This window comes from the organism of the source record quoted next, unplaced genomic scaffold (assembly GCF_019419815.1).
Source record: "Pyrus x bretschneideri cultivar Hongxiangsu unplaced genomic scaffold, Pyrus_bretschneideri_v1 Contig4, whole genome shotgun sequence".
Taxonomy (NCBI): domain Eukaryota; kingdom Viridiplantae; phylum Streptophyta; class Magnoliopsida; order Rosales; family Rosaceae; genus Pyrus; species Pyrus x bretschneideri.
Genome location: NW_025999723.1, coordinates 146,910 through 172,890, shown reverse-complemented (window position 1 = coordinate 172,890; position 25,981 = coordinate 146,910). Strand labels below are relative to the sequence as shown.

At 37.9% G+C, this 25,981-nt stretch overlaps 5 protein-coding genes across 9 annotated transcripts; 2 read left to right on the top strand and 3 right to left on the bottom strand.

The window, feature by feature from the left end:
• Positions 1-6,220: 6,220 nt before the first annotated feature.
• On the bottom strand, positions 6,221-9,471 carry LOC103951498 (probable arabinosyltransferase ARAD1). The gene is made up of 9 exons (XM_018648477.2): positions 8,916-9,471; positions 8,637-8,810; positions 8,244-8,401; positions 8,000-8,147; positions 7,590-7,705; positions 7,366-7,504; positions 7,123-7,233; positions 6,915-6,983; positions 6,221-6,795 (listed from the first exon to the last, which is right to left on the bottom strand). The coding sequence occupies exons 1-9, from the start codon at positions 9,447-9,449 to the stop codon at positions 6,670-6,672; spliced, it is 1,575 nt and encodes a 524-aa protein (XP_018503993.2). The 5' UTR covers positions 9,450-9,471; the 3' UTR covers positions 6,221-6,669.
• Positions 9,472-9,840: 369 nt separating this feature from the next.
• On the bottom strand, positions 9,841-13,210 carry LOC103951499 (TOM1-like protein 1). Of its 4 annotated transcripts, XM_018648478.2 has the most exons (5): positions 13,053-13,207; positions 12,623-12,710; positions 11,772-12,337; positions 11,063-11,308; positions 9,841-10,524 (listed from the first exon to the last, which is right to left on the bottom strand). In XM_018648478.2, the coding sequence occupies exons 3-5, from the start codon at positions 12,288-12,290 to the stop codon at positions 10,099-10,101; spliced, it is 1,191 nt and encodes a 396-aa protein (XP_018503994.2). In that variant the 5' UTR covers positions 12,291-12,337; positions 12,623-12,710; positions 13,053-13,207; the 3' UTR covers positions 9,841-10,098. The 4 variants fall into 4 exon arrangements, with proteins under 4 accessions (XP_018503994.2, XP_009361163.2, XP_018503996.2 ...); XM_009362888.3 differs by lacking the exon at positions 12,623-12,710 and having other exon boundaries at positions 13,053-13,210; XM_018648480.2 differs by lacking the exon at positions 12,623-12,710 and having other exon boundaries at positions 13,045-13,207.
• Positions 13,211-14,999: 1,789 nt separating this feature from the next.
• Positions 15,000-17,180, bottom strand: LOC103951497 (binding partner of ACD11 1). Its single transcript, XM_009362882.3, has 5 exons — positions 17,032-17,180; positions 16,312-16,415; positions 16,138-16,213; positions 15,839-15,925; positions 15,000-15,754 (listed from the first exon to the last, which is right to left on the bottom strand). The coding sequence occupies exons 1-5, from the start codon at positions 17,077-17,079 to the stop codon at positions 15,263-15,265; spliced, it is 807 nt and encodes a 268-aa protein (XP_009361157.2). The 5' UTR covers positions 17,080-17,180; the 3' UTR covers positions 15,000-15,262.
• A 227-nt stretch (positions 17,181-17,407) lies between these two features.
• LOC103951496 (syntaxin-22) lies at positions 17,408-20,261 on the top strand. The gene is made up of 7 exons (XM_009362881.3): positions 17,408-17,922; positions 18,129-18,222; positions 18,310-18,449; positions 18,622-18,696; positions 19,162-19,319; positions 19,434-19,534; positions 19,758-20,261. The coding sequence occupies exons 1-7, from the start codon at positions 17,657-17,659 to the stop codon at positions 19,821-19,823; spliced, it is 900 nt and encodes a 299-aa protein (XP_009361156.2). The 5' UTR covers positions 17,408-17,656; the 3' UTR covers positions 19,824-20,261.
• A 265-nt stretch (positions 20,262-20,526) lies between these two features.
• Positions 20,527-24,111, top strand: LOC103951495 (histone acetyltransferase MCC1). Of its 2 annotated transcripts, XM_048565389.1 has the most exons (8): positions 20,527-20,729; positions 20,851-20,901; positions 21,325-21,378; positions 21,964-22,184; positions 22,274-22,418; positions 22,670-22,769; positions 22,850-23,078; positions 23,659-24,111. In XM_048565389.1, exons 4-8 carry the CDS (start codon positions 21,997-21,999, stop codon positions 23,846-23,848), a joined length of 852 nt encoding a protein of 283 aa, XP_048421346.1. In that variant the 5' UTR covers positions 20,527-20,729; positions 20,851-20,901; positions 21,325-21,378; positions 21,964-21,996; the 3' UTR covers positions 23,849-24,111. The 2 variants fall into 2 exon arrangements, with proteins under 2 accessions (XP_048421346.1, XP_009361153.2); XM_009362878.3 differs by lacking the exon at positions 20,851-20,901 and having other exon boundaries at positions 20,528-20,729.
• Positions 24,112-25,981: the final 1,870 nt, after the last annotated feature.

Sequence of the window (25,981 nt, the reverse complement as noted above, 5' to 3'; positions counted from 1 at the left end):
TACGAACGGGTCTGTCTCTTGCTCTATTTTTTATGGGAATTATTATTAGTACTTCAAAAATCTTATTCTACACTCCTCACAAGTGTTTTTTTTTTTTTCTTTCTAATTATAAAAATTTGAAGTACCAAATAAGATTTTTTAAATGCTAATAATAATTCTCTTTTTTATTTACAAAATTATCACATTCAAATGTCTCAAATTTGCATTTTACTCACCTACTTCCATCATCAAATGTCTTGATGTAATTAAAAATAAAAATATTCATTTTATATTACATTTTGTCAATTTTGATGTGCAATCTTTTTATTTTTTCAACACACTTCCTAATCTAAGCAATAAGCACCAAATTTGTTGTCCATATAACGGCTTACCGTGTCAAAATGACACACCCCGATCGAGACTAGGGCGTGCTGGCCGTCACGTGGAAGTGACGAAGCCATGTGCACAGTGCGGAAGCTAATAAAATAATAGTGGAAATAATGATACGAATAAATAAAAACTGATTTTACAATAAGTAATAATAAGTGCGACTCCTAGTCCAGAGCATAAGCCTAAAGCAGTCCAAATAAAAAAAATGATACGACAACAGTGCACCCGAAGGTGGCCCTACGCTGGTGAATATTTGTCAGAAATGCCGGGAAGCCCTCTGGGAAACCACCGAACCTGCTACTCAACTAGAACCTGGAGGGGCGCAAAACAAAAGCGTGAGTGGGCAAAACAAAGCTTTTCGAAAACCATTTAACAAAATACGTTCTAACCCCTCGCCGTAAAACCTGTATACTTCCCAGAAAATAGATATACGTATAATATATATACCAATCATGCTCAAGAATATGCCATGCCAAAACCTCATAATGAAATGCAAGTGCTCAGGTGTAAATCATATCAATAACGTATAATCTGGCAGCCGGAGTCACCTAAAGTGACCTGTACGGCTGCATCTAGAGCTCAAATCTCAATCTCAATAACTAAACCTGCACACGAGTCGGAACCACCTAAAGTGGTCTGTACGATAGGCCTGGGTGTAATATATATATATACGCTCCAGTGCTACGATCACGTGAAGGCTGGGCGAATAATCGCGGGTCACCTACGAGTCGGAACCACCTAAAGTGGTCTGTACGACAGGACTGTGCACCTAACTTGGATCCAAGCTGAGCGTGTGGTGCGGGAGGTGAACATCACGTGAAGGACTGTGCCCTACTCTGGGCGGGAGCACTAACACTGGGGGTGCAGGTTATGAGCTCTCTAAGCATCTCGAATCACTACTGAATGTAAACATGCATAACACTTACCTGTGCGTCCACAGCACCAATGCATACACATATAAATACGACTAACCAATCATAATCAACGGCAATATAAAATGCATGGCATATAAACTAATTAATATTTCAATCAATTAGTATAAAATGCATATAAACTAATTAATTAATATAAAATGCATGGCAATATAAAATGCATGGCATATAAAATGCATGGCAAACTTTAAATATTTTTCATAAATAAAAATATAAAAGATACGAACGGGTCTGTCTTTTGCTCTATTTTTTTATGAGAATTATTATTAGTACTTCAAAAATCTCATTCTACATTCCTCACTAGTGTTTTTTTTTTTTCCTAATTATATAAAATTTGAAGTACCAAATAAGATTTTTTAAGTGCTAATAATAATTCTCTTTTTTATTTACAAAATTACATTCGATGTCCCTATATTCCGGCCTTGTATTAATTTGGACAAATTTAGTAAATGAAATCCTTTAAAGTTGCGTATTATTATTATTGTCTAAGAAATTAGAAACACAAAGCACTACCAAATACTGATCACATTCAAATGTCTCAAATTTGCATTTTACTCACCTACTTCCATCATCAAATGTCTTGATGTAATTAAAAATAAAAATATTCATTTTATATTACATTTTGTCAATTTTGATGTGCAATCTTTTTATTTTTTCAACACACTTCCTAATCTAAGCAATAAGCACCAAATTTGTTGTCCATATAACGGCTTACCGTGTCAAAAGCCCCCCTCACGTAACGTGAAAATTATTATATTCACACTTTGCATTCTGGCTCCATTCACCTCTAATTTTATATTGTGAGTTTTATAAGTTTGCTTGAACATAAGATTCTCTCCTCACTATCTATTGAATATCTCTTGAGTATATATTGCAAAGTATAATTAGCACTTTATATAATTTATTGATTGAATTCGAATTTAGATTCATATTACAGTGGTTTCGTAGAAGAAAAAAAACGAAAGATTTATATATGCGATGGGATTTATGGTGGCAACTAAAGAGAAGGTTCTGAGTTAGTGGGTATGACTTAGAATCGCGGTGGATGGCCAGCTCCCTCTCTGCAGATTTTCCTCCAATTGTGAATTTGTTGATTTATATCGCACTTATTTATTTGATTGATTACTATTATTATTGATTTAGAAAGAAAGAAAGACCCATTCATGGATGCTTAGTCTTAATGGTTATGAATTGCGTGTGGCAGTCTAAGATTAGGTGTCTTTCCATTTTTATTACTATTATTATTATCGCAATTGGGAAGCCTCACCATCTCAGATTTTGCAGTGTCCATAAATTTATGGTAAGGTTTTGACTCTCTCGTTTCTTCTATGGGTGGAAACTTGGACAAAGAATATTCCATATTCTATCAAAGATACAAAATAAAATAAAATAACATTGTCACCGATCTTTTAAAATAAAATAAAAGTTTGAATTTTTGAAGTAACATAGTTGTAGAATGGTTAAACAAAAAACTGGCAGTTTTTTTTTATTTTTACTTTATACATAAAGAAAGATTAAATATGTAGATAAACGTGCATATAAAAGGTTAAAAGTCTTAAAAGTAAAAAGCAAATGGGTAAGGGTAAATGAAGGTCAAGGGGAAGCAATTAAATACTTCAAAAAGCAGGCACTCTCCTGTCCTTTCCAGTCCATGTGATTATAAATATAATGAGATTAAGCACTTTATGTCTGTTGCCCAAACACAAAAGCGAATAACACGAACGAGGATCATTTTTTTTATCCTTTTTGTAAGGATCTTAAGAAATTTCTAATTATGTTTGTTGATATCGTACATTGTACGATTAAAAATTATTGTAATTTTTTTATTTAAAATTGAATATAAACATTATCTGAAGAAAATTAAACACAAAATGTATGATGAAAAGACGTGATTAGAGGATTTCCGGATTCTTACAAAGAGAATTTGGAGAGGATCCTCGTTCGAATAATACAAAGAAACGTTCAGATGATCTAGTCCGGTGACACCTGCATGCCAAACACTAACAGGTCAATTACGATAATCCATTGCCTTGTTCTAAGTTTCTCTATATCATATTCTTATCTCATGAAGCAAAAAAAAAAAAAAAAAAGGAGAAATAAAAAAGAAAAGGGTATTGAGGAGATGTTAGTGATTACTGAATAATGAGCTGCCGGTGTTCAAGTCACGTGTGAAATCAAAATCAAACTTGGTTTGAATAAGAAGAAGAAAGAAAGCCTGTAAATTTCACATTAACTAATAATTATACACACACACACAACTGTATTACCAGTTTACCAAGACAAGAGGAAAAGACAACTCCACCCCACTCGGTTACCAAATGGCAATGAAATACTATGAGAAAAGGAAAATGACTAAAGATGCAAGGGCAATCTCTATTCTTATAAAAAAGTGATTAAGTATCGTGGCAACGCTTCCTTTTGTATTTCATTTCATATAAGGGAGTTTTAATGAAAAACTCACACTAGTGTTCACTTTAATGAAAAACTACATTTTTATATTAAAAAGTCAAACCTGATACTATTCATTTTATCATTTATTTTATCTTTCAAGCCATTTTCATTAGTTTTCCTTTTATATAAATACTCACTGACCAAAGATAAATTTATCCTATCCCTATCTAGTAAATTAATAAATTTGGTTTTTGCTTGTGAGTCATGAATATATATGCATGTATTAGGTACATTGGTGCGATTTGTCATGGCATATCTGTCATGATATCGGTGCCACGACGTATCTTCTTTTATATTCTTCTTCCGTTTATAATTTATACGTATAATTCTATTAAATAAATAGAAAACAATTATACCTAGAATGCCTACAAACTAATGAATAAAATAAGGAAAAACTTGATATAAGTCCAATTTTTTTAACCAATAGTAGGAATAGTCCAATTTATTAAAATAGGTCCAATTCCTTAAATTTAATTATTTAATTATTAATAATTATCTATTCAATGATAAGATTTATTATAAAAATCAAATTTCTTCATAATTATCTTTTTGATTATTTCTTTTTATTTTTATTTTTTATTATTTCTTGTTCTTCCTCCTGCTTTAAACCCAACTTATAGATTTTATTTTTAATTTTTATAATCAACCTATATCACAGGTTAATTATTTTTATATATCTATATGACAAATTCTTTTTTATAATCAACGCGTCACAAATTAATGTGTTTTGCTTATAAATATATTTTGTTTTTTCCTACCTTTTAGTTATGTTTCATATCTCGCTTATAGGTATAATATATATTCATATATTTGTTACTTGAGCAAAGGTAGAATGTTTTGTAGATAATTTATGTTAGAATATTAGTTTTTGTTGTTGTAAGATATTAATTAGATTTTTTGGAATTGAAAAATGCATAATATTAGAAGATTTTTAATTGATTTTTAATATTTAAAAAAATATATAAAATGAGTATAAAAGAAATAAAAACATGTAATTAGATAACTGAACTCACTCCTAAAACCATCTATGTTTTTGGACCTAGATCTAAAAGCCTCATAAAATAATGTTTGAAAAAAAAAAATATATATATATATATATAAAGATTTCAAATGGGATTATGAGGTGGGTTTGAGAAGATTTTGCAAGTCTATATTAATCTAATAAGATAGAATTATTAATATGAGGAGCAAAATCCGATAAATGTTGGGCACGTCTAGTCCAAGGTTTGTCTTTCTTGTTGGCCCGCCCCTCCTGCCTCGGTCCTCGGCGTATAGTGACCGCGTGGGCCCCCCGATTCAAGCAAGCACATGCATTCCCCACCGCTTTGCCACGCTTTGCCCTTTCTTTGTTTTGAACTTTTGAGAGAGAGAGAGAGAGAGGGAGAAAAAAAACATGCTTTATTTGGTCTCTTTACCCAACCCAATCCAACCCAACCATTTACCAAACCAAGCTCGTACAGTCGTATGAATAACAAACGGTTTCACGAAAGAGAGATTCATTTTATATTGAGAGATGATGCCTTTTCCAAACACGCATTTGAAATTTGAACTTGAGAATTGAGATACACGCAGAGCATGTCGCTATCAACACTGCTACATTGGGCCGAGCTCTCTACATTCCCACACACTCATTCAACTGATGGTGCTCCGCTCCCAATGATCTAAGATATGCCAAGACCACACCAATGACCAATTTTATTTAGGATGGACAATGATTATGGCGGGCGGGTAACCACGGTTATTTACCCATAACCGTTTATACTCATACTTGCATAACCGTTTACTCGTTGGATAATTGCCTAAACGATTATACCCATACCCTTAACCGTTTATAAACGATTAACCATACCCTTAACCGTGTACCCATTTAACAGTAACTGTATATCCGTTTATCCATTTTTTAACCCATTTACCCCTTTTTGCGCCTATTTACATATTTTTTTTAACTGTAACCGTTACAACTCCAATAATTGAAATAATAAGGACGAACGATAGTTTTAATCAATCAAGGTAATATAATATATTTGCTAATAATTGATTTTTTACTAACAAAATACCTCTCATTACTTGAGCAAGCATATTGGAAAGAAAATTCATGTATTTTCGACATATTTTTCTTCCATACCCAAGTAAGTATTCAATTATAACATCCATATGATTACAAAGTAAAGCTTCTAAAAACTCAAGGCAGTCATTATCACAAAAAACATGGGAATTTACAATGAAATTACTAATCTCCATCAAAACTTTGAGAAAAAATTACATGAACCCTTGATATATCATTCGGAGTCAAAATGACTCAGAACTATAATCTACATCCAATCATGTCATAAAGTATCCAAATTTGGCAAGACAAGGACTCAGAAATATAGTCTACATCCAAAATTTTCAGCAATCCTCAGTGCAACGTTAAGAGAAACAGAAATTTAAAATCTTCAGCTTTCCTGAAAGATCCCAAGGAATGTTACTAAGTCTGAATGCATGCCAACTTGATATATTGTGGACCAATTTCCTAGTCCAGAAATACCGAGAGGTGAATACTAGCAAATGGTTCAAAGCATGAGAATTTATATATCTATTAAAATAAACGGGTAAATGGGTAACGGTTATAACCGCGGTTAATACCCATAACTGTCATTTAAATTTTACGGGTAAACGGTTATACCCATAACCATTTAATTATCTAAACGGTTACCCATAACCGTAACCGCGAAATTTAGATGGGTGGATAACTGCGGTTACCCAAAACTGATGGGTATTTGCCCATCCCTAATCTTACCCTACACCCCCATGCTACAAATCGTTGCCGCCTCTGAGATCCGGATTGAAGAATGAAAATAACGGCTGTTCTTCCCGGTTGTTCCTTGTGATGAAAATATGGTTTTGTTTTTGTTTTTTCATATATCTTTAATTACAGTTACAAGTGACCTGCGGTTGTAGAGTTGGCACGCTTGCAATCACAAGTGCAGATACTTCTCGACTCTTTCACCACTCGTTGAGATCTCCGGGTGTGAAGCTTTATATTAACCAACTTACCAGCCATCTGTTGCACAACAAACAAACCTTAAATCAATACTTCTAAACCGGAGTTGGGCTTCTTATGTTTGTTTATGCAGCTGCATGTAATAAACAATACAGTTTTGTCGACCAAGATAATCATACCATTCTCCAAACCAAGTCTTCCGGACCCAAGGGCTGGGCTGGACTTGAGTAGAGGAAATGTCTTGAGTACTGGGAAAGACAAAAATAGTATAAATCAGTCCCCGTGAAGATCTATCTCTACTCCAACCTTTTGACAAGATATACGAGTACAGATAGCAGCAACAACAACAAAATAATAACATTTCACTTCAAATTTCCAGTCACAGACCTTGGCAAGATTCTGACGCATTTCCTCTATTTGAGCATGGCTAATGTTTCTTAGAAATGTTACAAGCCAACCTGGTCGTACAGCATCACTAGAAGAAATAAATAAAGCTATCTGCAGGCAAAGATGAAAAAGCAACTGTTGAGTACAATGGGTATACGACCAACGATATAAGTAAACGCCATGAAAGATGGATTTCGACAGACATTACTGTGAGCAATAATCTGAACGTTTAGGTATACATACCTTCCTATAATCTAGTATTCCTTCAAAAGGAAGTTCCAGTTCATCACTAACTATAACTGGTATGCAACCACTAACAATGGCATCAAACAATCTAGCAGAGGATGGAGTATCACCAGCTGGACTTAAGCAAAAGACAGACCTGACAGAGAAACCAACTCAACTAAATTAACGATGATACAATGAAATTACATCACAAAGCAGGGCAAGGATCCAAAAAATTTTACTTGCGCATTCCATTCTGAGCTGCTGCCTTTCCTGCTTCTCCTGCTGTCCCTTCCTCTATAGCTACACCCTCAGAACCACTTAGTTCTGCTACAAGTTGTGAGCGTATCTTCCCTCCCTGAAATCAGAACACAATAAATTAGTTATACCTGTTGAAATACAATTTGTGCGCCTGCAAATAAGAGCCAGGTGTTCTTAAGCTGAGAATGGGCCAAAATTTTATCCCACAATGATTCTTTAGCTACACATGTTCTTTTATCATTTAAAATCATTTTGAATGCACTCAAGCCTAACTCCTCTAGTGTACGCGTCTCTTGCTTTAATTAATCCCGAAAGAAAATGTTACATCACTTCCAGCAGGTTCAGTTCAAATCAACACATTTTGTAGCCAAAAATAAGTCAAAAGGCTTACAGCATTTCTTTTAAGCCGGCCGCGAAAAAAGAGCAATGTTGTTCTCTTGGATCGAGTCTTGGATATGCATCTTGCATCACAAAAATCAACATTTGCAACGTAAGGAAGAATTAGATCTTTCTCCAGATAGACTTGTCCAGGTTTGTACCTATAAGTAGAGCAAAATAGAGTTAAACCAGTTTGAGTGGAGTAATGATCTTTAGTGAATTTAGAGCTCAGGAAGGAAATAAAGTGGAATAATGACCAGTTGCCAGTGGAGTCCATATCAGGAAGCAACCAAATTGCATTCTTCATGAGGCGGCGAACAGACTTAAAAGACCAGGGATGGTGAACAGGAAGAATGTGATCCCGTCCTTGGGATCGATTCCAGGCAGGCTGATCAGTGACCCACTTGACAACTTCCTTCGTACACAAATAACAACAATAGTACTAGATAAGTTTAGCAGTACGAAAGGGTCAAAATACAGTCGAACCCGCAGAAGGGCACAAAGGTTTAAGTTGACTGCGCATTACATGATGCTAACAATGTAAGATATGTTATGAACTTATGACACACACACACACATATATATGTATGGATGATGTGCAGCAATTAGCAAACAATTAAGGGAAACCTTGGGAGGAGTGGCAGTCAGACCCTGTAAAGTGCTTTGCATTGCTGCTTCTCCAGTAAGAAGAAGCTGATGGTGGTGAAGAATGGGATGTAGAAGAGGTCTGCCTCCTCCTGCCTATGCACTCTCACTACGCTTTTCAACAGCCTCTCTGACTCCGGAGCTATCAAATCCGCCCAAAGCCAGTAATCGATTGAATGCTGCACAAAATTAGCCCCGTCAATTCAGTTCATCCGCATCCAAATGCTCCATTAAGAAAATTAGAAAGGAATTAGTAACAATAACAAGTAAAAAAAAAGTAAAACCTGCTCAATGAGGCGGTGGACGGGGCTGCCATTAGAGGTGAGATTGAAGGTCTCCTTGTAAGAGTTTCGGAAGAGCCAGAGGAGATCGTAAGTGAACTTGCTGGGCATGTCGTACACGTAAACCCTCATGGGCAAGCTAAGCGGGTAGTATGGATCGGCGTACAACCTGTGGCTGTCGCTCTGGAAGACCAGATCGTCCAGGTGCTTGAGTTGGGATTGGGTGGGCGTGGTGAGGACGGTGTCATCGCGGGGCTTGAAAGGGCGGGATTTGTGGGCGAGGAGGAAGCGCTCGAGGGAGGCGACGGAGGAGGTTTCGGGTTTGTAAGTGGGTTGGTTAGGGTGGAGGATGGCAGAGGGGTCGGCGGGGGAGGGGCTGTGGAAGGAGAAGAGTAGGAAGATGAGGGAGAGGGCGAGGAGAGCCAGAAGCAGGGGAAGCACTGGGGATTTGGATCTAGCCATTTGCTTCGCAGGCATTCTCTGTGAGCCTGTGAGAGCCTTCTCTTCAACTATTGAACTCCTCATTGTTTTATTCATCTCCGATGACGGCGATGCAAATACAAATTAAAATGCCCACTTGTTTATCGACACACTGGAGCCTGCTTGGACCTTTACATATTCTCCATTTTAATAAATATTAAAATTACGTGACGAAGGAGATAAAAATAACATGTCATACTATAGCTTTGAACAGAAGTACTCACTAGGAGGTCGACAGGTAATGGGTTAATGAATGGTTAAGGCCGGCAGCTAAAACTTGTTTTACAAATAAGGAAAATTGGATGGATTACGAGCAAGGCCTTGATCTGGTAGCCATCAAGCAAAGAGGTTGTGTGACATACTTAAAAACTAAGCACTAGCCCGTGCGGATTTCACAAGACATAAATCAAAGCGATAAACACGCGATTATATACAACTCAACGATATCTGAGCTATGAAGGCCACTGCATAGATACCGTGCATCCAAATTCGATTACTTACACAAAATGTGCAGAAACAATGGTCAATGTACTGAGAAGAACAGGAAGAAAGGAAAAATAAAAATAAAAAAGAGACGACATATATGTTCAAGGTGAAATCTTTCAAACATCAAACTTCAACATCTCCAACAATCAACACCTAACTTTGCTGGTGCTAACCAGCAAAGTTTTCCAGTAAGCATATTGAATTATAAATTTAAACCATATCAAAAGCTGATCAGGTCATCCTTTGCTGGCGTCTGCTGCTTCTTTGGATCTTGGCTTCCTTCAGATGAACTTCCACCTTTCTTGCCAAATATCATCTCATCAAGATCATCCATCATGTCATCGTTGCTCCCTGCATGAACCAAACCTCGAGAAGCAGCTGGTTTTCTAATCAAGTAATCCTCTCTCACACGACTTGGCGATTCATCTGGCTCCACCGCAACAGGTATCATTGCAGGTTCTGGTGCAGTTGGAACAACTGAAGGCCTTACCAGTTCTTCATACTTGGACAGAGCCTTATGGATCTCATCATTCACATTCAATGCTTCAAACAGCAAGGCCTCGTTCTCTCCAGCTGTCTCTATAATTCTCTGGACAGTGGATAGAGATTGGCGGCACTGCTGTACAAGTGTGGCCGTCAAGTCATCCTGCCAAGGAGGCAACAACATTTTAATCCATATCTCTTTTGATCTAATTCTTAGTTCCTAAATATAACTAGTTATTCTTGAACAAACATACGTAATTGAATAAGATAACATATGCCCTCTTGCAGCATTATAATTGCATCAGGTTTTCATATTCCTTGTTGGGCTGACGTTGTACTATGAGTTAAATTAGCTTTGAACTGGCTGTCCCCATGGAAGATGTCGTCTTAAGGTCAACCCAGTATCACTTGGCTCTAGAATGGATGGGATATGGTCTTATGGAACAGGCCAAGTGGTATATTCACCTATTTTCAAAGGCCCATTTTAAGTTTGCGTATAGGTAGTGTCCCTAAAACCGACTTGCCTAAAAAAGAAAAAACAAGTAAAAATCATATTGATCAGTCGATAACACAAGAAAAAGTTGCGACATTGAAAGTTCCATGCATCTCACAGAATGTAGGTGACAGAAATCCCATATATTAACAGATTAGATGCAGGAGTCAAAGAGGATATGCAAGTGAGAAAACAAAATAAAAATCACCTGTAAAGCATCTTGTTGGGGTGAAGAGGAGAAAACAGTATTAAGAAGCTCAATACTGTTTCTTGCAACATCAAATGCTTCCTTTGTTTGTTCAGCCGTAAAGCCTTGAGCAGGAATCTCAACCGGAATCTGCTGGGAAAAACTAGCATCTGATTCTGAAGCAGAAACTGAACGAGGGGGAGTGAATATTGGTGCCAAGCTCTCATTGTCGCGACCGGGAAACCGAATACCCCTTGATCTTAAACTCTGAAATTGAGGTGGTCCAAGCATAAAAGTATAAGTACCATGAAACCACTTCTTCAAATAACAGAAATATAGATCTAACAACTGCACCACCCAACATGATGGAGGCTCAAGAAAATCAGATTGTGGGTAAGGATAATAGTAGCATAAAAGCCACATAAATTATGAACTACTGTATACTTTCAATTACCAATGGTAAACTGGCCAGCTAAATTATTTTCTGATCAGTCTAGTACCAAGGCTAAATTGTACATTTCCTAGTCAGCTGCAATCAGACCTCATAGGAAGAACCTCAGGACAAATTGTGATGGCTGTTTCAAAATTTTAAGTACTTCCTATGCGTCCAGCTAAACTCAGGGGTAACAGAAGTGGTATTTGTCTTTAACTATGTTCTAGTCATGAAAGAACAAGATGCAAGATAAATTTGACACAATATATGAAACAGGAACCAAAGGTTTACAGGTACCTTGTATGTTTCCTCATAAACAGGTAAATACCGGAGCTCACCGGTCGATTCCCCCCATGCTTCGATCAGCATCAAAGCTTTATTGCGATTATTAACAACAGTCTGAGGGTCGTCAATCAGCTTCACCATCTCATCGAGAACTCTCTCCGCAGCTATTTCTGAGAAAGCCTTTTCACAGTTCTTAACACATGTTTCAAGCAGCATTAGCGCAAGGTACTGGACCCTAGGATTCTTCAACGTAATCCGCTTTTTCAGCCCACGAATCAATTCAACACTGTTAACTCTTTCAGTATTGATCATGTCGCAAATTTCAAGATTCATAGCCCAGTCTGGTTCTTCGAGTGCCTCTGATGTGGCATCTTCAACGATCTTATCTGCTTGGTTTGGGCCTTGGAAGAGCTCCTTCACCTTGAAGCTCACTGAGCTAAATCCAGCACTCATTTTTCGACCAACCTCAGAGCCTTCGATCTTGAGGCGCTCGCCAAGAGCGCTCACTTTCTCCATCAAATTGTCGCTCATCGTTGCAGACCTTTTAAGTCTTAAACAAAAACCTTCAAAAAGTTTTCCTGAAAATGTATGATAAATACTAATTAATTGTCATCAAAGATGGGAAAGATATAATTCTGCTGAAAAGAAGAAATATCATAAAGATTTCTAATATTCAAAGCCAAAGAAGAAGAATTTTCACTCCGCTTTATCAGGGGCCAAGCCTAAAGATCAAGCAATCTAATTACAATTCTAGTTTTTTTTTTTTTTTTTTTTTTTCTCCATCTTTGAGTAACTCCAAACCCAGGATCCATAACTAATGGAAAGAATGAAATCAAAAGCAGAAAACTGTAATAAAAATCGACCTTAAACCCCAAAATGATTGGCAAAGCCGTAACTTTTCTTTCCTGGAGTCCCTCCCTTTTCTGCCCTTCAATTTTCTTGACAACCAAACTGAACAGAGAACAATTAAAGGAGGATACTTGAAGGATACCTCAAATAAAAATTCTTGAAACCGTTCAAAGGCTGTAACTTTTATTTCCAAAAACCCTATATAAAGTCAACAATCCATGATTTAGTTTCTTAAGCTCTTTTTCTTTTTTGGTTTGATGACTTTTCTTATGCTTTTCTCAGCAACCAAGCAAGTATTTATGGAAAAAGGGAATCGATCAGACCAGATATCGTCATGATGAATGGAAAAGAATCCGATATTTGGTTAAAACTTAAAATTGGATGGAAATTCAAAGAATACGTAATTGAAAACAGAGGGTGACAATTGAGTGCGTGCCTGCTTACCTCTTTCGTTTGTCTCTGGAAGGAAATGGGAGCTCTCTCTCTCTGCGCCTAGGAGTGGGGGGTGGGTTGGGACTCTCAAGTCTTGAGATGACAAGGCGCAACGACTCAGTAAAGTGAAGAAAGGCCCTCTCCTTCCTACCTTGGAGTTTCATTCAGCCCTTGACCGCCCTTTTCTCTCTCTTCTACGTTCGCTAACGTATTTGCATTACCTGAATATTTTATATTTTTTTTCATTCTTTTCTTTTTAATTAATTAATTACTTTGGAAAACAAAATATAATTATGGGAGGCAAATTCTAAAATTAATTTTGTGTGTTTGTTGATCATCAAATTATTATTTAAGTATTAATTAATGTGTTTATTTTTTTATTTGTCATACATCATTTAATTTGTATATTTTGATTTAAAAACTTAGTCTCTTTAGCATTTTCCTATAATTATTTGGCACCATCACTGATTTAGAATTAAAGGTTACACTAACCTCTGTTTAGCGTGTTAATCAATTTGTAGGTTAATAGGGCATACACCCCCGCAAAAGTAAGAAAGATCAAAGATGTAATTATTCGCATTCACACTTCATTATCATAATAAATTACAATTGTCCTCAATAAGTAAAGTAAGCGCGTACATGTTTATTGATTAATTAGGAGGACAGATGGCATTTTTTCCCATCTTGTGATTAAATTTGACAACAATTATTAACAAATTGGAGGTTTTAGAAGATGAGTAATACTAGGAGATTAAATTTGTAAACTAAATTTTGTAAATTAAATGACATAGAAGTTGATGATTGAATTATTAAGTAAACATTGATAAACGTACTTATTTCTTATCGGTGATACATCATTTAGTTTGTTTTTCCTAACATTACTCTTTAAAAGTTATATATGTGAAATAACGTATGTATGACATAGTTCACTGACTCCGCTCTAAACTAAGAATTTTTTATTACATGGAGCGGTTGTTGTCTTTAGTGACTAATTGATCGTGTATTAATTCATTTAGTATATAAAAAAAACACCTTTCTATTGGGGTATACCTTCATCTTCAAGGCAAGAAGAAGAAATTGAAATGAGAAAATAGAAAATAAAAAATTGGGTTGGAGCGGTTGCTTCTAAGCCGCGTGGACTATTCTCATTGGCAGTTAGTCAGTCCTCAACGTCAAAGTTGTTGAATGACGAATTGTTTATATTCTCATCTCGCACCGTCGGATTTCAATTCCTAGAATCCTAACCTTTGCCCCACTAACACGCAAACTAGCATTACAAGGACCCAGATATTCTCCCCTGCTCGTGTGCTTGATCAAATCTGAGCCTCTGTTTCTTCAGTCAACTAATCAACGGTTCAGATTTAATTTTAACAAAGCACTTGCAAACTCATTAGAAACTCCTGCGAACCTCCGCCTCATCCTCCCTCAACAGCCAGTCAACCCTCACTTGAAACGTTCAAGTCTGAATTCCACAACCTTTTTTCTTGTCTGTTAATCTATTAACTAAGAGCTCGTTTGAATGTTCTTTTAAAATAACTGAAAACGTTTTTAGTTAAAATATTTTTAGAACTAATCTTTAGTAAAAATGCAAGTAAATATTAAAAAAGTACTTAGAAGTGCTTATTGGAAAAAATACATAACTGATGCTTCTTGCAGAAAATATTTCAAGTGCTTTTAGAACCCAATTTTTTTTTTTTTTTTTTTAAACGCTTTCAATCATTTTAAAAGTACAACCAAACGAGTAATAATATAGTTGGACAGCTTTGATCAAGTCATCTGCAAGTTTACAACACGTCTCTGTAAATATTGGTTAATTGTATTGGTTTAATATGTACATGGTTTGATCAGAATGATGTGACATGTATGGTTGCTCGTATGAAGCAAACGACTGGTACATGTATAAAACAATTGATGTTGTACATACTTATCTGTATATGCGTAATTTGAATTTATATAAGCTGCAACGAAAGAACATCAAAGTTTTCATTCATGAGAACATCACACGTAACATCAATTCCTCCTCCTCTAAATTACAACTTCCATTTCCAAACAAACAGGAAAGTACTGCTGCTACTACTGCCAACCGTGTACTTGTAGAAGGAAATATCAACTTTGTATAACACTACTTAAAAGCTTACGCAAATGAGACCGTGAACCCTTGGTTCCGTGCTAGGCTGGGAAGGTTGCTTTTAGTAGCTAGCAGATGTTGGAGAATGGACTCACTAATGGACCGGACCACTTTCTTCCACTTTCCTTCCACCCTCTTCCTGCGCTGAAACCTTATCCGCCGTCTTCTGGCTCACTTCTGTTGCTGCCTTGGCAGCCCTTTTAAAAGCATCGGTTACCCATGATGTCCCAGTTAATACGTAACGATTCTGCATGATTGCAGATCCAGCACTACTCACCGTTTGCTCAGCAGCTGAAAACGCAATCTTGGTCTTCTCAGAAACCTGAAACCTTTCATCCATTTGCTTCACCTTATCATTTACCATGGTTGTGCCAGCACTAAGCTTATCAGTGAAACCAATCTTTTGGTCCAAAGAAGAAACTGTGGCCGTTGCAGTGGAACTAAGCTGGTGTTTCTCATCAAAGGCCTTTGCCTTGTTGATCGCATCTTTCCCCAAAACGAATCCTTTGGCGAGCATGCTGCTCACGACATCCTCTGCGTTGTGAACAGCAGGTTGAGCACCAACAGGATTAACATTTTCCGTTGCCTGAGGAGGATGAAAAACCAAACGCCGTCAGAAGCAATTATTATTGATGATAGACGAAAAGGTGCCCTTAGAAAATAATATTACAGTTGGAAGTGCTGAAGCCACAGCAGCTGGAAGCTTGTAATCTGGAGCCAGATCTATGGTAACGGACTGATCGACAATTGTTGCTCCCTGAAAGATAAGACACATAATTAAGAAAATCAGATGAGATGACAATAAAACTGATTTAGAGTAATCAGAATATCAGATTCCACCCGGTTTCCATTAGATAGGCAAGTTTACGAATAAAAAGTAAAAAGTCGGGAACATAAGTTAAACGACTAAGGAGAAAAAGGACAAGAAGAGAAAAAGGAAAACTAAAGAAGCGTTCAGAAGTGAATGACCGAAAGAAGCACTGAAGTTTCTGCCCCCTTGAAATCCTTGAAGGTAACATATGCAACCTGAGACCTCTCGTTGTCACTGCAATAAAGAAGAAAAGAAATCAACTTCCTGCGTCTCAATGCATTAAAACAATTAGCAAACGGAAAAGAGAGAGAGAGAGAGAGAGGAAATGCAACCCTTGAATTTCAATGTATTCAATATCACCAGAGAAGGAAAAGAAGTCCTTTAAATCATGTTCCGTTGCACCGAGGGAGACATTGCTAACTTTCACTGTCCTTATCTGTCATGTGAAATTGAGAAGATGCATGTAAGCATGAATATGGAGTAAAGAAATGACGATCACATTGTATAAATCATAGCACGCCCATATTAACGATGATCACATCTGCACAACTGCCCTTCTACTGAAAAGCATCAGAAAACCATATTATGTTCTCTTACAGCCAAAGTTTCAAACGGTAATTACCACAAACAAAAGCACTTTCCTTTCGATAAAGAGAACAAGTGTAATTATGGAAAGGAAATGCTTTCTAGTACAAATTAAAGAAATTAAAATAAATCCCTTTCCTTTCCCAAAAAAAAAAAAGAAAAAGAAAAAGAAAAATGTTAGATCGGGCTAATATTGTATAAGGGGATGTGTTCCTAAATGCAAGAAGCACTAAAAGACTCACAATTCAGATTCCGCAACAAATTTTCTATTTGAATTCATCACAATTTGTAAATGAAAAACAAAAACAGAGCTTAAAATCATAAAATCAAACAACATAACATAAAACGGATCAAACATTCAAAACCAATGTTTTTAATTTGGTAAGGTAATGATATTTATTTAAGAAAGGAGATAACAAAATGAATCAAACCATATACACTTGAAAAAAAAATGACATTACACTCACCTCCATCATCAAACCGAAGGCGTGTTTGCAGTTTGCTTGATTCCACATAGAAGAAAGAAAAAGAGAGACGGAGGGAGGGAGGAAAAGCAGTTATTAGGGAGGGAGACAGGAGGGCTGCGTGGCAAAGTATGTTACGAGTGAGACAGGTGATGTCAGTTGCTATAATTTGGGCCGAAAACCCAATCCAACGTTATAAAATTGGGCTGGCTCTGAGGCCTACTAAAGCCTTGAACAGCGGTTGTGCCGTGGCCTAACAGAGCATTGTGGTGAGCTTGAGGGTCCCACAGGCGGAGATTTAGGGGGTGGGGGGAGAGAAGGTGGTGAGTCCTTCTTGCTTGCGGAATAACAACATAGTTTGACCTTTCGTATCAAGTAGAGGTGAATTTTAATTTGAGAGAGAAGAAAGAAGTGATTGGATTGAATCAACTGTACTTATTGTAAAGGCATTGTAACAAAAACAACCAAACCAAACCAACGAAATTTCCTTGGTCAGTCTTTGTCTGCAGCCAACCACCAAACAACGCAATCCAAGGGAAGCAACCCCATAACACAAGGAAGGGAACAGCAGCAACAGCAGCAACAGCAGCAACAGCAGCAGCAGCAAACAAAAAAAGTGGAAGGAAGAATGAGTTTCCAAGATCTTGAGGCTGGTTCTTCTCCCCAACAGCAACAGCAACAACAACAGCAGCAGCAGCAACAACGACGACCTTTCGTTTACTCGAATGCAATTCAGAACCAGCAGCAGCAGCAAAATCGAAATCAATATCTTTACGAGCCGTCTCAGGCCCTGTCTGCCGGGATTTTCCAGATCAACACCGCCGTATCCACTTATTACCGCCTCGTGAATTCCCTCGGCACCCCAAAAGACACCCTTCAACTCCGCGACAAGCTGTCAGTACTACTTTTCATATTCTCATTTTCTTCTTCTTCTTAATAATAATAATTCTTCCCCTCTTTTCAATTTCTTGTTAGGTTTGTATAATTAAACATAATATTTGCTTAATTGATTGATTGACTGATTGTACATTGAGAGTTATCAATGTTCCGACCTAATTCACTGTTTATCTAAATTGGGAATTGGGAGTTGACACTGGCAGGCATAAGACAAGGGCGCACATTGGGCAGTTGGTGAAAGATACTTCAGACAAACTCAAGCAAGCTAGTGAAACTGATCACCATGCCCAAGTTACTGTAAGCATTCAATTCATTGTACCTGTCTAACTATGTTAAGTAAGTTGGTATTATCGGACTTCACCCTTTTTGGGTGACAAACTGCAGGTTGTCAAAAAGATTGCGGATGCTAAGCTTGCAAAGGATTTCCAGGCGGTTCTCAAAGAATTTCAGAAGGCTCAGAGGCTTGCAGCTGAAAGGGAAACAACATATGCTCCCTTTGTTCCCAAAGATGTTCTTCCATCCAGGTATTATCTTGTTACATGTTCTTACTAATATAAGGAACACGCTTTTACACAAGCATTCAAGTTTCTGTAAAGTGTAAACTTGCACGTCTAAGTTGATCGACGATTTAACTCTAATTCTTCTCTTTATTATTTATATGTTCTACTCATCAATTCCTTTCATCGTATTGTGCAGTCATCCTGCCCATGAGCAGGAGATGAGTTCATCTAGGAGTCCCAAACAGCAAGCTCTTCTTCTAGAATCAAAAAGGTGGGCAACTTAATATATTTCAAGAAGTTTAGACACTTCTGTTATTTCTCTCTGTAATACCCTGAAGGAAAATTCGTCATCCTAAAACCATAGCAAGTTTCTAGATGAGTCACGTCCCTTAAAAGGAAAGGAATACCTTTTTAACTAGTTATTGGGATTTTTCTTTTGTGCCTGATCCTAAAGGTTCTCCATTTCACCGGTAAAATTGTTACATGGATTGTGTTGACCCCTCTCATTGTTTTGTGAGCCTTGATAGGCCAGGTGAATGTATATTCTTTCCCATGGTGATGTTTTCTCCTTTTTCTTAATTTTTTTTTTATATGGAAACACGTCTTCTAACTGCGTAACATTCTCCAGTAATTGGGACCTGCCCTGCAAATTAGTTATTGCCCTTGATGTTGAGTGTCTTATGTGATGCAACTGGAGTCCATGGTTAAGTTATAGATTTGAATATTTTGTATGCAGACAAGAGGTTGTACTTGCGGACAATGAGATTGCATTCAATGAAGCCATTATTGAAGAAAGGGAGCAAGGGATCCAAGAAATTCAACAACAGATCAGTGAGGTTAATGAGATTTTCAAAGATCTAGCTGTACTGGTCCATGATCAAGGAGCTATAATCGGTTAGTCCAGTTTCTGTTCATTGTTACTCAGAAATTGAATTTGTGTTTGTTGAGTCACTTGTACTTTGTGTGCCCTACTTTGAACGATGCTGTCTGTACATGTGTGTGTTTCAGATGATATTGGTTCTAACATCGAGAACTCCCACGCTGCAACTGTGCAAGCTACCTCCCACCTTGTGAAAGCATCCAAGACCCAAAGATCTAATTCATCTCTGGTAATTTTGTTTTCCTTCAACATGAGTTTGTTCAACCCGATTCCTGTTTTCTCTTGTTTTGTGTATTCAACTCCAAGATAAGTTGCTATTCAACATTTTTAACCAAAGGATGCGATATATTGGCTGGATTGATATACGTAGTTGTTTAATTTCTTTATTTCAGCTATTATATATAAAGCATTGGATTAATAGAGGTTGCTAATTATTTGTGCTATTTGGGCAGACTTGTTTGCTGTTGGTGATATTTGGAGTCATCCTCATCATTGTGATTATAGTTGTCGTGGCTTGAGCAGTGTTCAAAAGGAATGATATATAAAGTATTGGTGTTTCCTTGCAAGAAGAGCTCCTTTCCATGTCTCCTCTCCTCTCTTTCAACTTTGAACTAGGTCTGATGCTAATGCCAAACGACTCAGACTCACCTCTTGGCGTTGGAGTGGTTGGCATCCTGAACAGTTACTATGTATACGTGGGGTATAATACCTGAACCCTATCCAAGACTAGAAGCATTAAGCATAGAACAAGCAAACAGATGTATTTATCATTTTTTCCGTAAACTAATGATATATGTTCTATTTTTTCTTTTGTAAGTTTCAAAGGGTAGGGATTTTTACACTCTTGTTTTTTCCTTTTATTGTCATTTCCTTGTTTCTATCACGTTTCTGTCCCTTTATTCTGTTTTGATATATTAAATTCAAAGGCTAGAAAAAGAAATGGAGTTGAAAAACCACTGCCGTTTCCATTTTTTTTTTTTTTTTTAAAGATATGTGCATATGATGAAAACCAATGAATTCCTATTTTATATAATTAAACATGCCCTTAAATTAATTGATTTACACACAAGAAAAAAGGTAAATAAAAGGAAAGCTTGGCGGGGAAACAAGATTGGATCTTTTATGTTTGTGTAAGCCCGTTTGAGAATAAGAGTTGAGCCCAAGAAACTCAACCCAACCCATCTTGAAAAGCGAAGAATAAAGAAAAAGAGAGAATAAACTAAAATAAGGGAATAGGTTCCTTGCTGCAAAGTCTTGGTCTCGTTGGATTGGAATTTTGATGGATTGATGTTTCCTTGTTCGACAGAGCTTGAGCTGAGATGAGACGACAAACTTAGTGGATTCCAAATCTCCATTTTCTCACAGAAACCCATCCTTCCTTCCCTTACTTCCGGCGTCGCAGCCACCCACCCCACCCCACCAAGGTAACCTGACTGAGATCTCTCACCTGGGTTTGCTTTCTGTCTGTTTTTTTTTTTTTTTTAATCAAATCATTCTTCAGGTCAGGCATTGCTTGTTAATATTCTTTTCTTTCTGTGGAACAAGGATTATTAATACGCGGTTCTTGCTTCTAAGAATTCAATTCGATTCAATTTGGTTGGTATTACTATTAGTATTATTACATGATTTCTTTCTCTTGTCTTTGCACTTTGTGTTATCAGTTGCCTATGACACTTTGGTTTGATGCACTTGTGGAATTGACCTTGTTTCTTGTCGCCTTTGGTCTCTCTCTCTCATTATAAGAAGATTGTAAGATGTTCTTCTTACAGTTGCAGGCCCTTCCAGTTCATAGAATTCGATTCAATTGGACCATTACACAATTTCCCAACTACTCAATTGCCCTCTTCTCTTCATATTCTTAATTCCAAATATATCGTGTTCCTTATCTTGACTTGAATATACACGATCCTGTCTGTATTCACTCCCATAAACCTTTCTGATAATCTTTCTTATGGAATAAACTTCAAGACTTGATTTTTGGTAAAACAAAAACAATGACGTCCCTAGTTCACTCTGCAGATCACGTCTCGAGAGTCCTTTTCCCACTCACTGTCAAGGAAAGCGTCAGTCCAGGTAAATACTTGTTGTACCCATGATTTTATGTTTCACCTCTTTTCCTGTAATAATGCGTAAGCGTGCCTGCTCTGTAATGGTTCTTGTGCTTATTATCTTGGCAAACATTGCCCTTACATCGGTTACCTCCACGTGGTACACTACTCGCCTTCAACTGTACAGGATAATGTACTCAACTTGTTATTCTCAATTTGCTTTTTACCAATTTTTTTTCTTATCAATTCTGGAAGCAAAGAAGTTACATTCAAGCGGCCAATAAATATGAGATCAAGAAAGGGAATTTGGAACTTGCAGAGTAGTTGAACCTGAATGTTGTTTTCGAAGAAGATTTCTTTTTCAAATCTCTCCTTGGAAAGTAAATGGGGCATTAGAAAATCATCTACCACCTCACTTTGCTAACTTCTATAGTTCTATGTTAAATTTTGAGGCAACCTAGTGATATTTGAAAGTTCGAAGGTGCCAATCTTCATTAGCTTGTGGATTTCATAGACACATCAGGTTTTTCAACCTGTTAATGTCATATTGCTGTTTGTATTTATGATTTGCAAATATGAAAATTATTGGAAGGCGTCATTCCTTTTGCAGTTGACGTAAACTACTGCATGGCCTCTGTGGCTGATGTGGCATAAATGGAAGGAGAAGTTGGGCAGATTCTCCAAGTACATCAAGTCTTTGCTGGGGATTGACAACACAATCCCAATGGTGAACCCAAAACTTCCCTGTCGTCCAGCCATATCCTATAGGCCTATACAACCGTCTGACCTTGAGATCTTAGAGAAAATCCATGCCGATTTGTTTCCCATTAGGTACATAATCTCATCTGCAACTTTCGCATGGGCATGTTCTTTGCTACCGTGACACAGCTTTCTACAAAAGGTTTTGCCAATCTCTACAGGTATGAGGCTGAGTTTTTCCAAAATGTTGTCAATGGACATGATATTGTGTCATGGGCAGCTGTTGATCGAAGTCATCCAAATGGTCAAAGTGATGAACTTATTGGATTTGTAACTGCACGAGTTGTTCTTGCAAGAGAAAGTGAGGTATGTCCTCTATATTCCTGCCTCTTTCTTTCCTGTGTGAATTTATGGGGAGGAATCACCACTAACTGTAAATTATGTTGGTTATTATTTGGTCTTTCTGGTTTAATTGAAGTCATTGGAAAATTGGGAGTATTTACAGAGGTTTACATTCACGATTTTGCAAGTATATAGAAGTATGGTTTGATGCATTGTTTTGTTCAAGTTTCCTGAATTACCCTAACTCTTTTATGAAAGAACCATTGGTCTTGTAGATTGGGGATTTGCTCAGTTTCGACTCATCAAATTCAGATCAGACGTTGGTCTACATTTTGACACTGGGAGTAGTAGAATCTTTCAGAAATCTTGGCATAGGTAAAAGTTTGTCTCTTTTTTGATATGGAGGCTAAGACTTTCTTTCACTATATGGTGATTTTTTTTCCTTGGACTTGCAGCTTCAGCACTTATTCGTGAGGTCATAAAATATGCCTCAAGTATTCCAACCTGCCGAGCAATTTACTTGCATGTCATTTCTTACAATAATTCTGCAATCCATTTGTACAAAAAAATGTCATTCATGTGTGTAAGAAGGTTGCAAGGCTTTTACTTGATCAATGGTCAGCATTATGATTCATATCTGTTTGTGTACTATGTAAATGGTGGCCGATCTCCTTGCTCACCATTGTAAGTATAACACGCTTCTTTTTTGGTTCGTTCTAATATACCATGTTGCTTTGATGAAGAAAATATTTTTCTTTTTCTTTAATAAAAGATGATTGCAGATTTTTTAGAAAATAAAACATTTTGGCTACCTGCAGTGGACATGTTTAGCTCACTCGATTGGCCCATGGCATGGATTTGCATTCTTTAGAGGCAATGTGAATATATAAACAAGTTTAAAAGATTAGGAGAAAGACATAACAAAAACCAAGTTTTCAATTAATTTTTGTTATTAATATGCATTTATCTGCTAGATATAGGTATCTTGAATCTCTGAAGTTGTAAGTTATTATACTTCTATGTCCAGCTATTAAAAACGTAGAGTTTACACATTTTTTTTTGAGATTCCTCAACAAAATGATGCAGGGAAAGGATTGTCTAGTAGAAGATAATAAGAAACATGCAGTAGTGGAGAGAACCATAGCTTAGATGCATGTGACATTGTGGTTTTATATACTTGTAAAAAATAAAGTCTCTGTCTTGTCAAGTACTTAGAAACTGAACAGGTTATTGATTTTTATTTTGGGATTGTTTTATGTTGCAGGGAGCTGGTTACAGGAACACTGAACTGTATGAGGAATGGTCTTAAGTCTCTGCTTGCAATGCTACGGAAGAACGATGACAGGAAGGTGTCAAAGTGGGCGAAATGTAAAGAAACTCAGAGCCATATATCGATCACACAAAACAGGAGAAACCTGACTGCAGCGGAGTGTACAGGGTATGAGTGTGTTTGATTTGTTTGTTCATGTTAGAGGTTGGATCAACGGACGGCGATGAGCAATGAGTGAGCAGGAGGGGAAGTTAAGTTGATGCAAAGTTATAAACGCTGCTTTCTACCATGCATTCAGGTTTAACCATACCAATATACATTTACATTTACCGCGGAATAACATGTCAATGTAATAAGCGTTGTAGTGTTGTTGTGTTGTACTTGGATTGGATGAAGTTAAAGATAACAAGCAGGGTGTCACTTGTGAGATCCTTGATTACTTGTTCATATGTTCTTTTTAATCTTTAAGTTATTCTCAACCTCAAGAATCTGGAAAAGAAGCGTTCTACGACGCATTAGTACATTTTATCTTAATGAAATGTCGACTCACATATTGTATAAGATTTAGGACGAGGTCATCTCACAGTCACTAATAAGCTCTCCGCCTCCCTCCAGGCTCCAGTCAAAAATACCTAAAATTTTTTTGGAGTGCACGTAACTTTAGCATATATTGCCCAAAATGTAAATGGGGGATATAAGCCTCCATTAATAGGTAGAAAGGTGGGGACTTTTGGCAACTCTCCCTATAGTTTCCCTTCCTCCTCCCCAACCCCAACTAAATATAGTCTCCTCATTTTTTATTGGCAGAAACAGAAACAAAATTAGTGTGTGGTCTAGTCTTGTGGTGTGTCCGTTAATTAAGATAATAAAATATTTCGAGGGAGAGTTGCCCTTAATTTGTGGGGCGGAGGGAAACTCAGCCTCCAGCCTTACGCATGCATGCATGCATACATACACGTTTCTTCCATATATATGTAGGGGCGAGATACAGAAGAGAGGAAACGACAGAAAAGTGGTTAAAAAAAAAAAAGAAAAAAAGAGACAAGGAATAAATTTATAATGGCAGCATCATCCTCCCTCCCAGTGGTGGCTAGTCGCCTGGGGAACCGGCGGCTTGCAGCTCTCGCTCTCTGCCTTGTATTGCTCATCGATATTACTACCACTACTTTGGTATTGGCTTCCAACAAGGGAAGAGGCCGCGGTGCAAATAAAGGTGCTGCAAAGAAAGGTGGTGGTGCACACAAAGGTGGTGGCACACACAAAGGTGGCGGTGCACACAGAGGTGGTGGTGCACAAAAAGGTAGCGGTCGAAAAGGTGGTGCACCTGTCACTGCTGGCGGCAAACCCGGTGGTGTCGTACACGCTGGTGGTTTAGCACCTGCTGCCGGCGGCAGCGTCCCAGCTCCTGGAGGTGGCGGACCCATCACATACCACGGAGGGCCTCTGATGACCGGCGACATTAACCTTTCCATCCTATTTTACGGCCAGTTCACAGCCGAACAAAAGAACGTGATCCGGAGTTTCCTGAGGTCCCTCGAGAACACGGAGAACGATCACGTCGCCGCCGTGCACAGGTGGTGGGACGTCATCGAGAGCTACCAATTGTTCGCTGGTCCAAACCCCGGTAAAGGTACCCCACCCAGACTCCGCATCAAGGTGGGGACCCAGCAGAGCGACGACAAGTACTCGATCGGAAAAGTGATAACCTTTGAGTTCATCAAGAGACTGGTGAATAAGGCTGGCTCCGGAAAGCCCAACACTATTAACGTGATCTTCACCGGGAGCCAGGTGACGGTGCACAGCTTGTGCCGTGGCAAATGCTATGAGCACGGCTTGATTGAGAACAGACCCTACCTTGTCGTCGGAAACCCCGAAATCGAGTGTCCCGGGGCTTGCGGTTGGCCATTCCAGAGGCTGGACTACGGTACGCCTAATCAAGTGACGGTGAAGCCCCCCAACGGCAACATGGGCATTGACGCCATGCTCTTAAACTTCGCCTCCGGCTTGGCTGCCACCGTCACGAACCCATTCAACACTGGATTCTTCAAGCCGGGACGAAAGAGCGACCCCGTCGAGGCCGGCACCGCGTGCGAAAACATCTTCGGAAGCGGCGCTGTCCCAGGGAAGACCGGCAAGGTTGAGGTTGACCGCGCTACTGGTGGGTCTTACAATGCCGTGGGAGAGAAGGGCATGAAGTTCATGCTCCCCGCCGTCTGGAACCCACGAACTTCCTCCTGCTGGACGGCCATGTAATATAAATTACATATCTCGGTTAAATACAAGCATGCATGCAATGGGAAGAAGAACGTTACGTACA